This window comes from Trachemys scripta, chromosome 14 (genome assembly GCF_013100865.1).
Source record: "Trachemys scripta elegans isolate TJP31775 chromosome 14, CAS_Tse_1.0, whole genome shotgun sequence".
Lineage (NCBI taxonomy): Eukaryota > Metazoa > Chordata > Testudines > Emydidae > Trachemys > Trachemys scripta.
Genome location: NC_048311.1, coordinates 12,212,227 through 12,225,270, shown reverse-complemented (window position 1 = coordinate 12,225,270; position 13,044 = coordinate 12,212,227). Strand labels below are relative to the sequence as shown.

Genomic DNA, 13,044 nt, shown 5'->3' with positions numbered 1-13,044 from the left:
GACCCCTTACTGGTTAACTGTAGAGTCTAGCCTATGGGATTATGACTTCTAATGGGCCCTCTTTTTTCCTCCTATTGCACATCTACAGAGGAGGGGTACTTTTCAATGAACACTTCGATCATCTATCGTAGTAATCGTTTCCCTTTGTTTTGAGTCTCTGAGCATTGCCAGTGTCCAGCTAATGTGTTTGTAAAGGTGTTCATCCCCCAACACTAGCCACTAAGCAGTGTTTAAAATCATGTTAGCTGACACTTTTTTCAGAACACACATCTTTTTCCTTGTCTAGACAAAGCCTACAGGCCCAGTTCTGCCACCCTTATTTAGACTGCGTAGTGCTTTACTCAGCGGCCAGTCTCACTGAAATCAGTGATGCTACTCACGGAGTACGACATTATTGAGTCTGAATTAGAGAGGCAGAATCTGGTGCTAAATACGCAGACACATGTGCAAGCGCTGGAATAAATTGCCCAGAGAGGTTGTGGAATCTCTGTTACTGGAGATTTTTAAAAGCAGGATAGACAGACACCTGTCAGGGCTGTTCTAGATAATAGTTAGTCCTGCCTTGAGTGCAGGGGACTGGACTAGAAGAACTTTCGAGGTCCCTTCGTGTCCTACCATTCTATGATTCCCTGTTCTGCCTGAGCAGCTTAGAATCTGTTTTTTTGAAACATGGCCCTTTATATTTATAATTTTCCCACCTTTTTTCCTCTCAAATTTAGATGGGTTTTCCCCACTCCTAATCTTATGCTTTTTCTGTCATTAAGAGGGACTGGCAAGGTGTCTTTTTGGGTTTAACCAGGGGCTGGGTGACCGTGTCTTGCCTCGTTTCGAACCCACCCAAATATTGCGGGTTTGAAAGCTCAACTGGAACATGAATGCTTTCAGGTTTGCTTAGGAGAGGCCGTGAGAAAAGCTGCAGAGGGAGGAAATCCAGTGGGGTGAAAAGTGGAGCAGAAAGTGGAGCAAAGTGAAAAACAGACAGAGGAAAAATGTGACTGTAGATGCAGAGAGGAGGGGGAGGGGAGAGAGAAATCAAATGAAAAAACAAATTTAGCTCTGGATCAGGCACCCAGTTGGTTTCATTCAGGCCTAACATGTTAATCCCTAACTTGTAACTGAGTGAAATGTGCCTTTTGTGCAGGTTTTGCTGAGTAATCGGAAGAAGGAGGTAGAAGTCTCGTTGCGATCTACCGGCCTGGTGATGAAAGCCATTCCCTCCAGTGAAACAGAAGGTGAGGATTTTCCTGGTGGGGCACTGTTTGCTGAGCTGCCAACTCTTCAGTGTTTTGGGGACTCCTGAGCAGGACCTTGGAAAAGCCAAAGAAGAGGCTGGCCCCCAGAGAATCCATCCCAGAATGCTCAGCGCATGCTTTGGCTGGGCTGGGGGAGCTGAGTCCGTGCTGCATGCGTACCCATGTGCTGCAGACATGATCACTACAGCTCATGGTCAAGTATCTGGCTGTTGAGTCTCATGCCCCACTTTTAGGGAGCTCCCAGTAACTGAGGATGCAGCATTGGACTCAGTTATGCTTCTTTGTGCCATTATATCCCACCTCTTCTGCATTTGCCTGACCGAGGAGGAAGGGAGGAAGAAAGAAAGAGATGTCTTTGGGGGATAGACTTTCAGCTGTCATAGCTCCTGCTTTGCGTCCTCCCCATGAGCCCCAGTGGAGATACTCCCTTGGGGTGGCAGAGGATGGAGTCACTACAAAGGCAGCGCTCTCAGCCTTATCTAGTGCAAGGGGATAAGACAGGAGTAACTTGTGTTGCTCTCCGGGGCCCCTGCAGGCTGATGCTAGGAGCTGTACCCAGGCGCCCCAGGCAGACAGACTCTCATTCTAACATAGTACCTTTGGGGGTGATGGGAAGCACACCAAGAAGGGTTAGCAGTGGAGGATTCCAGAAGACCTCACCCAGCCAAGACAAGGCAAGCTGGGCTGACCTGTGCTTTATTCTCAGTCTAATGCCCCGATTTTGTTGCAGATCTGGCGTGCTTGAATGTAAATATTGCTGAAGTCGTCAAAACCTCCAACCTGTCGGGAAAATCATTTTCTGTAAGTAGCTGTGACCCCCTGGCAGGAGTGGTGGAAGCATCCTAAAAGGGGGGGGGCACAGGCACCTGAACCATGGCCCTGCCCCTCACACTGCCCCTTCCCCTGAGACCCTGCCTCCCACTCACTCCTCTCTGCCCCTTCCCACCCATCGCTCACCCTTATGGCTGGTAAAAAGTGGGGAGAACCCCAGCACCCCTGTCCCTTGGAGGTGGTGATTCAGAATCACAAGCTGAGCAATGTTGGGCCAGGACAGTGCTTAAATGAGAGGTCTCCCAGAAAATCCCAGACGGCTGCAGAGGAAGGAGGACCAGCCAACCTGGCTACACAGACGTGGTGTAAGGGTCCTGTCCACGTGGCAGAATAAGGGTGTTAAAAAAGGAAGACAGCACCCCAGACTCCCAGTGCTCTCAGTGATGGGTCCACCTGGGATGCAGGGCAGGACTTAGAGTGCCTGACCCCACAGATGCTACTGAGGCTACTGCTTACTACTATGAACAGCCTATTATTGGCCAGGAAGCTACTCAGGGTAGGAAATAGTGCGCGCAGCTGGGTTTGCAGGATCTGGCCCATTGCTCAGGATCCTTTGGAATGAATGAATGATGTAGGTGAAGAAACGTAATTAGAAGCTTGATTATTAGAGATTTTACTTATTGCTATAGCAAAGACTGGAGAAGGAAATCCCCCATTGCTCTGCAAAAGGAGGAGGAGATACTGCACAGAGTTGCTCAGAAAGTGGTTTCAGTTTGTTTTCTGCCCTGTCAAATTTCAGCTTTTTGCTGGAAACCCAAGCAGCTCTGTCACTGTCCCTCAGTACTGCCCGTGCATTAGCATTTTTCCTCTGCAAGACTCTGCCACTGGAGCAGTGTGCCTTGGTGTGTAGTAGATATTATGATCCAGAGGACAAACATCCACTAGATATAGGGTTTGATCCTTTTTTACAGGCCCCTTTGCCCCGCCAGAATGGTGCAAAGAGGGCTTGGTATAACTGAAGGTATGAGGGCAGCTTGTGTGGGCTCCCCGCTGCTAGCTCTAATCTAGCAGTGCAGATGCAGCAGCACAGACCCTGTTGTGAGCTAGGAGCTTGTACAGCCAGTGCCACAAGATCTTCACTGCTACTTTTAGCTAGCTTAAAGCTAGTTTGGGTGTGCCTGTGTGAGTGGCAATCACACCTCCAATTGCAGTGTAGACATATCCTTTAGAACCAAATGGACCAAGGGCCTGTTTCTTTATCACCTATTCCCACATATTTCAGGCATCCTGGGTGAGATTCAGTGACTCACAGCCCAAGGGGAGGGGAGCTATAAGCCACCTTTGTGCCCTCCCAAACCTGGGCTGCTCTGGGGAATCCAGTGTACCTTATACAGCCCTAGGGGCCTGTCAAGGTTATGACAGCCTCCCCCATCTCCGCTGTGCTGCCTAGAATCGCTGTAGCACTGAGCACTGTAGCCCTGCCCCTGACTCACCCTTCCTGCCCCACCTCCAGCATGACCCCAGGCTACACCAGGGCTCGCAAAGGGGTCCTCAGAAAGCAGCTTTGCAGTGCCTGTGTCAGAGGAAACCTTCCCACGCTGGCATAAAGGATCTAGAGCGGGGGGTGGGACATCTCACCCCAAGACTCTAACACTAGCAATCCCTTGTAAGGCTGCTTGAGCACCAGGCCTCCCCGGTTACTGTGGACTCTGGCCAGTGATTTTGGAGGCCTAATTTGGGACACCTTAAAGGGGCCTGATTTTCAGAGTTATTAAGCATCGGCATCTCTCACTGACATCAACTGGGGCTGTGGGTGTCCTTTAAGGAGCCACAAGTTAGGCACCCAAATCACTGGCTGCTTTTGAAAATATTGGCCAATTTGTGCCAGGGGGAAATAAAAGGAAGGAGCCAGTTCCCTCTTTATTCCAGCAGTCGTGTCTTGTGTTCCAAGGTTCAAAAATAGATGTGCGCATGCACACACATTCGCCATCTGTCTTGGTGCAGCCTTGAGAAGGTACGTGAAAAATTCAGCAGGGCTTTTTTTCCCCCTGTTGTTCCAGTCAGCAGCAAACAAGATCAGAACACGTAATATCAAAATCCAGAGCATGGAACAAAGGACCTTCAACCTGTGCCTGGACAAGGACTTCAGAAGGACCTACACAAACGTGGTCGGGTAAGGCTACTTTGCTGTAAGGCTTTAAACAAGCATCAAGCTATTGATTTAAAGTTAGACTTCCCCGGAGACACAACATGTCTTTTCACAAGGGTTGTCAGGACTACAGAGGAGGTGATGTTGGCTAGTGCCCAGGCCTGGAAATCAGGAGATACAGGTCCTAGTCCTGACTCTGCTTCTAACTTGGTGAGAGAACCTGGGTGAATCACATGACCTCCCTGTGCCTGCTATCGCCAGAGTAAAATGAAGTCAGTGATATTTACCTTCCTTTGTAAAGTGGTTTGAGATCTTTGCCTGGAAAACACTATGTCAATGCAAACTATTTTATCATATAGTAAATGATAAAAGAGAGTGGCTCAAGCAGATGACTGGGGATTAGGAGATCTGGCTCATTTCCCAACACTGTCACAAACTTCCACAATATCTCAGTAGTCCCACCTTCCCATTTGTAAGGTGTGGATTATACTCTCCTAGTTCCCATAGGGAGGTTCTTAAGCCTAACTCATTAATGCTTGTAAGAGACAAGGTGGGTGAGTTAACATCTTTTATTGACCAACTTCTGTTGGTGAAAGAGACAAGCTTTCAAGCTCCACAGAGCTCTTCTTTGAGATTCATGGATAGAAAGCATTATCCAAGTGCGTGTTTGCACATGATACACTGGATATGAATACAGGAATCTTCATTTCTTGCTTGAAACTGTCGTAGAATGTTATTTACTGTTAAAGAGTTTCTTGAGTTCTACCCCAGCATGGCTGCATTTCTGTGGTGGTGGAAATGATTCTTCTCTACAGCTTGTAGAGTGACTTGGGAACCTTCAGGATAAAAGGCACTGTAGAAATCTGAAGGTGGGAGGGAGTAGTCTGTGTGAGCAGCTTTGATAATATAGCAGCAAAAAATGAGGTTCTTTCAAGAATTTGAGCAGGCTGGATTTGTATTTTAAGAACCACAATTTCATAATTTTGCCCCAAGTAGCACTACCAACAAAAACATATCATGTACCAATTCATATGCAGCCACCACAGTCATCTGCAGGGGTTTGAACCCAGGACTCTAAGCCCAAAAATGCAAGCTACCACTTGAGTAGAGCTGGTTGGAAAATGTCAACAGTCAAAATTATTTGACAAAGAAAAGGAAGATTCTTTTTTGTGTATGAAAATGTGTCCCTTTTTTAAACTGGCTCAACAATTGAGCGGAAGGAAAAGCCCTTTGTGTAACAGAAGTTGGCTGTACAGTCACAAATCAGCCACTTGGAGGAGATGTGATATACACTAGACCAGAGCATTACACATGCTCACATAACTGTGCACATAAATGCTGCATATGCAGCTCTGATAGCCGGGTGTGCAAACTGGTATTGGTGCATGAGTATTAGTGCATAGATAGCAGCTGGCATGCAAACAGGCCAGTTTGCTTGCTCACAATTTAAGGCCTGAAAATGAAGCTCCATTTCTTATTTAGGGCAAAGGCTATTGAAATCTCTGATTTTCCTAGTTTCTGGCTACGCTCCTTTTTTGCCCTCTCCTCCCCTGTTTTCTCTCTCCCTCGTTACACATAGCCAACAGCGAGTCTTATTCTATTTCTTTCTATCTGTCTTTCTTTTCCACTGTTGAAGAGGATTTTGAGGGAACTGCCTTCCAAGAAAGCTGTTTGTGATTCTGGGTTGCCCATCAAGGGAACAGTTGGATGTAAGAGACAGGCCGGTGATCTGTAAACAGCCCTGTGGGTGGGATGTGCTTCCCTCCAAGCCCGGAGGAAGGAATTTCCCATGGCAACAGCCAGAGGCCACCAAAGACAATCTGCCGCCCTAGGCAAAACTTCAGTGTGCCGCCCTCTCCTCCCTGTAAGCCTAGGACAATAGATTTGTCTGGCTGCCTCTCCATGACAGAGGGGTGGCTGGGCCAAAACTGATTGAGTGGCATTGCGACCTGGCATTCTCAGTCACAACCCCACTCAAATTTGGCCCAGCCGCCCCTCCGTCATAATGGAGGGGCGGCTGGGTCAAATATGTCATCTTACGCAGCTGCCTAGAAATCTGATGCAAATACGCAGCTGCCTAGTTCACCTATAGCCAGTAGCCTCTGGCAGCAGTGTAACCTGAAAGATTTGGGGCCCAGCAGGTAAAAAAGACTTAACAGCAGTTTCTTACAAACCTCACCAAGGGACACATTGTGTGACCACGGATAATGGTGCAGTGTGTGAAACGTTTACAGAGACCACAAATGAGGCCTTCAAGAAGTCAGAGAGGAAGCAAACTGGTTGCTGTGAGAAATGCAATTCATAGATGGTGCTTTTTCCCCCTGGATAAAAGCTTGTGTTGGGGGAGACTGCAATCTTTTGGATGAAATGTAAAACCAAGGTTCTTGCTTCTTGTCTTCATAAAGGTCCCATGGCACTTTTTGTGCAAACAGCAGGGTGTTAGCTTTGGAATCGTGGCAGAAGTCCACTCTGAGTAATTACATTCCGCGTTAGTAAATTTCCTCCAGCAGTTTCAAACGGAGACAGTTTTCTCCTTGGTTTTCTGTCCTAAAATCACTGGGCATTGTGGGCACCATTAAAAGCTGCCACATGCTGCATCAGCAGTGGCTGCCTTTCAGTGATGGAGAAGTGAAGTGTTAATGTATTACACAGGCTCAAGCCTCAACATTTGGATCTGGAATTTGAACTCCCAAAGTTCAAGGGAATTGGATTAAAGGATTTTGACTGGAGTCAAATGCAAAATTTGGACCTGGGTTTGGATTTCAAACACCTTCAAAGTTCTGGGGAGTTTGAAGGTGGAGTTTTGATTCAGGCCCATTTGTAGTCCATACAGTTTGCATTCCCCTGAATCAAATTAAGGCTAGCCCAAAGCGCTATGTAATAACAATAATAATATGAATTAGATAATCTTTCTAGCAAAAGCCAGTGCAAGATTACAAACAGATTATAAATCTTAGTTACATGGATGTAAACCCAAAGCAACAGCCAAAGCCAATGGAGTTACTCTGGATATACACTGGTGTAACTGAGGTCAGTATTTGGCCCATGATTCGGCATGTTTAGTAAAAGTCTCTTTCTTCTCTTGCAGTGTGGAAGTTTCTCCTTGCCTGGAACCCAGCTATTGCTTGCAAAAGACAAGGACAATGAAATTCAGCCTGCATGAACCGGAGGATGTGGGACTGGCCAAATACATGCCCAAATCTTTGCTATTGCCCATCAACACATTTGCAGGCATCATCCAGTGAAGAAGATAAGAAAAAATTGACATGAGAGGCATTTGTAAGAATCCCTGGTTGGGTCACAATAGAATGAGGACTGAAGAACACACTAAAAGCCACCTACAGTGACTTCACAACCATTTCTCTTGTAAAGCTACAACTGGACGGGATGTTAGGGCTCAAAGAAGAAAGTAAAAATCAGGCAAACTGTTATAATGCCGTGGCTTAGGTCTGAGCCAAGAAGCAGAGCCTGGGAGAAGGTGGAACAGCAGGAGTTCCTGTAATGCTGGAGAGTGGGGCTGGGCTGTGGAACTGAGCATGGAGGGAGATAAGCAGGAGTCAGACCGTTATTCTTCTTTGTGTGTCAGTAAAATACCTTGAGAGGGGAGGAGGGGTTTCTTCGGGAGAAGGATTGGAGACAAGCTGGCAGAGTTTGGCTTCTGCTTGCTTTAGGTGTGGCACAAGGTGCAATTATTATTTAATATTTTATATTACAGTAGTGTCTGAAACCCCTAATCAGGGATCAGGGCCCATTGTGCTGGGTGCTGCGCAGATACACCTGAAGCCACGGTCTCTGTTCCAAAGCAATATATTTGAGTCACCTTGGACACACAGGCAATTGCCTCCGAACATTCACTCAGCAAAGAAGAAAGCTTGTCAGGGCTGATTGGAATTGGGTAGAACATGTGCATCACTAGGGTCTGCCGAGCTCCCACTGAGGTCTGTGGGAAAAACTGCCATGGACTTCCATGCTAGTGACTTTGGCTAGGATCAAACAAAGCTCCCACAGCAGCAGGTGCACAAGTTCCTATCTTCATTCTTGCTCGTTGCCAGCTGAAGTCATTTCAGATACCCCGTGCAGATTCATTAACTTGTCGGATCTAATCCAGAATGTCCAGAACAGCGCTAACAAGGTTTCCCTTAAATCCTGATAGATGTGATCATTAGACCTTCCTTGCGTGAGACTATCAGTGTCTGTTCCTAAACACGGGGTTACACAAACCCCAAATTGTTCTCTGCTCCCACACCTCATTGCCAGTGTTGCTTTGTAACAAGGATGCAAGAAACAGCTACCCAAAGAACCCATCAGTGGCTTCTCTAGTTTCTTGGCCTTCATGTGCTTTCTGTTTGGTTCACGGGCTATAGACTGGTGAGGAGTGCCTGAGAGCCCAGAGCAGTTTACAGGTGGTAATGCGTTTTAGTGTAGTGCGTATTGGGCCAGGTTAATTTGCAGTTCCATAAGGTCTCAAGTGCAGCACATGCTCCCCAAGAGATTCTGCTCATAGCCAAAGCAGCCCGAACAGGCGATGGTGCTGTCTGATGAAGATGTCCGTAGGGGAGTGCTGAGTCAGTGCATCCCAGCTGAGGAGTAAGCCAGCAAGACTCCCACAAGAGCTGCTGGTGGGACTTCAAGCTGCACCCCCCAGAAGAATCCCTACAGGAGTATGGCAGGGAAAACAACATCCCCCCTACCCCCAGAAGTGACTCCACACTCTTGCCATGGAACTGCTGGCCAGGCTGGGATGTGATTTTTGTCTGGCCAATGGGAACTGTTCCTCTGACAATCGGGATACTTAATTTAGTGCCTACATGTGGAATAAGAATGTATCCAACCAAACTTTAGGTATCCAAGTTTGAAATGTTGGGCTGCAATGTTTAGATCGAGCCCCTCTAAATAACCCTTCACAGAACTGCCTTGATTAAGGCCCAAAGATTTTGATGACATTAGGATTTCTTGGACATTTAGGCCCTGTGGACATTGGGGAAGTTTGGGTTAAATTTTCCCCCATGTAGGCTTTATAGATTGTCTCAACCCTCCTGAAGCTCCCATCACTGCCCTGCTCTGCGATTTTTAAGATCAAACAACAACTTACTCTCTCCCCTCACTGCAAACGTTTTTATCGTTTACTTTCTAGCTAAAGTTTTACAAACTCCCAGCTTAGCGTATTGCATAAAACATAAACATAAAAACAATTCCCTGGGAAGCTCTATTGAAATAAACTGTCTGCTGGCAAATCACCTTTAGAACTGATGGCAGGTGAGAGGCGCCCTAGCAACAGGAGAGCCTGGCAGCCCCCCAGAATCATTTAATTACAAAAAAAGTAAATGTGCCTATGAGAATCTCACACACACCATGGGGCATCCTCACTTATTATGAGACACTCATGGGTTGGGTGTGTATTTACTGTACTGCCAAGTGACTCAAGTACTCGAGAACTGTGATTTCACGAAGAGCTATACTCCCCAAAGTGTGGTATTCCACTTATGAAAATTGCATATTGGACTTTTTCCTCCAGGGGAAAAAAAAGCCAAGCCCTATTGTTGTTCCATAATCAGTGGGGTTACAAAAATAATTCAAAAGTTTAATTCAGGAAATTTCCTTCACCCCTACTGCACTGCACTTCCTTGTATTCGGATCTCACCAGAGCCACTGAAGGAAATATTTTTGTTATGCTAGAAGATTTAGCCATCTCGTTCCAAGTTCAGCTAACCTCAGCTCCTGAGCCGTAACGAGGGGATACAAGATAAACAAAGGCAGAAGCATTCAGCAACAGGGCTTTCATTTCTTCAGCATAAACAGCATTGTCTTCAACCTCAGTTTACTCATGGCTTATTGTAAATTATTGACAAGCAAGAACATAAAGTTTATGTGGAAAAGAGATGAATTTGGCCCCAGGAGACACATACAAGAGAGACCCCATGACTAATGATGGCAAAGGAGGTCAAGAAATGCCTGGATGAAGCCAGCACTTCTCTTCCTATGAGCTGCTATGTAGGGCAGTAATTTGAGAGGCTGACAAACAGCTCCTCACATGTTTGCCTGCCTTGGGATTTAACTATAAGTTCAACTCGCCTGGCACTCTAGACATAACCAGAGACTTGTGTGGTAGCATTGAATTTGTACTGATGTATATAGGTATTAACTATGTATAGTTGTATATGATGTAGATAGATTATAAATTATTTGTATAGGTGAAATGGATTATATATACTGGAAAGTGCAATCTTTTTACCTGTTTGATTAAATGACATTAAAGAAACCCAAATGGGTGCTAATGTGTGTGTGCATGGGCACGTGTGTGCAGGGGGAGATGGTCTGGGTAGATCAGTGTTTCTTAAACTGGGGTTGCTGCTTGTGTAGGGAAAGCCCCTGGCAGGCCAGGCCGGTTTGTTTACCTGCCCCATCCGCAGGTCCGGCTGATCGCGGCTCCCACTGGCTGCAGTTTGCTGCTCCAGGCCAATGGGAGCTGCTGGAAGCGGCATGGGCTGAGGACGGGGCAGATAAACAAACTGGCCCGGCCCAGTCTGCCCCGCCAGGGGCTTTCCCTACACAAGCGGCGACCCCAGTTTGAGAAACACGGGGGTAGAAAGAACTGGCTCAACAATTGAGCTGAAAGAAAAGCCCTTTCTGGGCATCTCTGTTAAATCTCCAAAGTAGAGAGGGAGGAGGTTGGGGTTGGTATAATGGAGTGCATACCCCACACAGGCACTGAAAGGGTTAAGGGGAGCTGAAGCGCTCAGTTATGGCACCTGGTGGCAACTACAGGGTGTATCAGACTCAATTAAGGATGAGACCCAATGGGGAGGAACTGGGTGGCTAATTAACATAAAGGAAGAGTTTCAGGGCAGAAGGAGGAAAGAGGCTACTTGGCTTTGGGATCGTCTCCTGAGAGAGAACTCTGCTAATAGGCTAGGAGAGTCATGGAGAGATCACGGGGATGGAGCCGCGGAGTAGCCTGGATAAAAGGACAGGTGCTGGATCACCATGAGGAAAGCGTTTGCTTGTTACCAGAGCTAGAAAGGATTCTACAGAGCCTGGAAAGGTGCTGGGGGAAAGGGCCGCCCTAGAGACAAGCCAAGGTAGGAAGAAGTCTGGGGAAGTGGCAAGGAGTCACAGTGAGCAGACTTGGCTGTTAGCTTTTTTTATCCAGCCTCTATTAACAGGTAACACTTTCAAAAATGCCTAAGTGACTTAGAAGCTTAAGTGCTATTTTCAAAAGTGACTTAAGAGTCTATTGACCTTCAGTGTGACTCACCCTTCTAAATCACTTAGGGCTAGATCCACAAAGAAATGTGGACCTGGTGATGCTGAGCTTTGCCACTCCTACCTTTTAGGTACCCAGAAATTCACTGGGATCCATGAAGTCTGAGTTTGGCACCTCCTCCCCCGTACAATGAATGGGGAGAGGGAGGTGCCTCAGAAAGGGGTTCACAAAAGCCAGCATGCAAGGTGGCTTCTTGCCTACATGGGAGATGCCAAGCCAAGGGGTGTGCGCTAAGCACTGCTGCTCTCACAATGTTCAGCACCTAAATCTGGGCGGCAAGGGGGGCACCTCCCTCTGCTTGGGATTCTCAACCCTCTCTTGGGGCTAGGTGCCTAGGCTGTTTTTGCAAGAAGCCTGGGGGGAAGGAGGGGAAGGAGGAGGATGACCGAACCACTGAGCTATGGGATATTCCAATGTGGGGCTCCCTCAAGCTCTCCTGTGGGTAAATAATGAAAGAATGATTTGGAGAAAGAGAGAACACAAGCAGGAGTGATTCTGGAGCATAGTGGTTAGAGCACTCAACTGGGAACCCAGGATCCAGGCCCCTTGCTCCAATGAATTTCTGAAATTTATTTAGTGTGACAAAGCTTCGACAGGAGAGACTGAGGGACCACACACCAGAATATCCCATAGCCCAGTGGCTTGGGCACTCACCTGAAAGGTGGCAGACTCCTGTTCAAATACCTTCTCCCTCACAGGGAGGGAGAACTGGGTGCTTCCCACATCCCAGGTAAGTACTCTAACCAATAGGCCAGGGGTTCTCAAACTGGGGGTCGGGACCCCTCAGGGGGTTGTGAGGTTATTACATGTGGGAGTGGGGGGCGCGTGCTGTCAGCCTCCACCCCAAACCCTGCTTTGCCTCAAGTATTTATAATGGTGTTAAAAATATAAAAAAGTGATTTAAATGTAAAAGGGGGTTCTCACTCAGAGGCTTGCTGTGTGAAAGGGGTCACCAGTATGAAAGTTTGAGAACTTCTGCACTAGGCTAAAAGATATGAGAGAGTTTCCCGTGCCCTGCTTTTTTGTGTATTCTCGCCTATAGGGGGCTGATCCAGTAGGTGAGCTCTAAGCATGCTTACTGGCTAGGGCCCTGCAGGCGAGTTAAGCGGAGGAATGCCTATCTTTCCCCTGGGTTTTACTTCGCTCTAGGATTTAGACATCCAGATGTCTGCACACGCACAGAGGCACAAACATAGGTGCCTAGGGATCTTTTACTGCAAAAATGTAGGTTCCAAGCAAGTTTAGGCACCTACAGACTTGGCAGCAGCTGAGTGTGAGGGGGGAGTGGGTGGTGGTGGTGCGTGAATTCCAGTGGGGCCTGACTCTGGGATTTCAGCACCTAAGGTGGGAGTTAAGCACCTAAGTCCTTTGGTGCATCTATCCCTTAAATAGTTTTGAAAATATTGCTCAACATCTTTGCTTGCAAATTCTGCAACATGCAGGCAGCGAAGACTACACTGCCAAAGAAGGACCAGGCTACGTATGAAGACTGTTTCATTTATGCCTTAGGGGTCTCTGTACAAGTGGCCTTGAATATATATATATATATATATATATATATATTAAAGCTCATATGTTCCCTTCAGACATTACAGAAGGCTGTAAGA

General features: G+C 47.1%; 1 protein-coding gene across 3 annotated transcripts in view; it reads left to right on the top strand.

Moving 5' to 3' along the window:
• PIK3R6 (phosphoinositide-3-kinase regulatory subunit 6) overlaps nt 1-10,430 on the top strand; it is a 68,870-nt gene extending 58,440 nt beyond the window's left edge. For all 3 annotated transcript variants that reach the window (XM_034790384.1, XM_034790383.1, XM_034790385.1), the window contains 4 exons: nt 1,142-1,232; nt 1,984-2,054; nt 4,085-4,197; nt 7,262-10,430. In XM_034790384.1, coding sequence (XP_034646275.1) covers nt 1,142-1,232; nt 1,984-2,054; nt 4,085-4,197; nt 7,262-7,418 — 432 coding nt within the window. In that variant the 3' untranslated portion in view covers nt 7,419-10,430. The remainder of the gene's footprint in view (nt 1-1,141; nt 1,233-1,983; nt 2,055-4,084; nt 4,198-7,261) is intronic.
• The last annotated feature ends 2,614 nt before the right edge of the window (nt 10,431-13,044 follow it).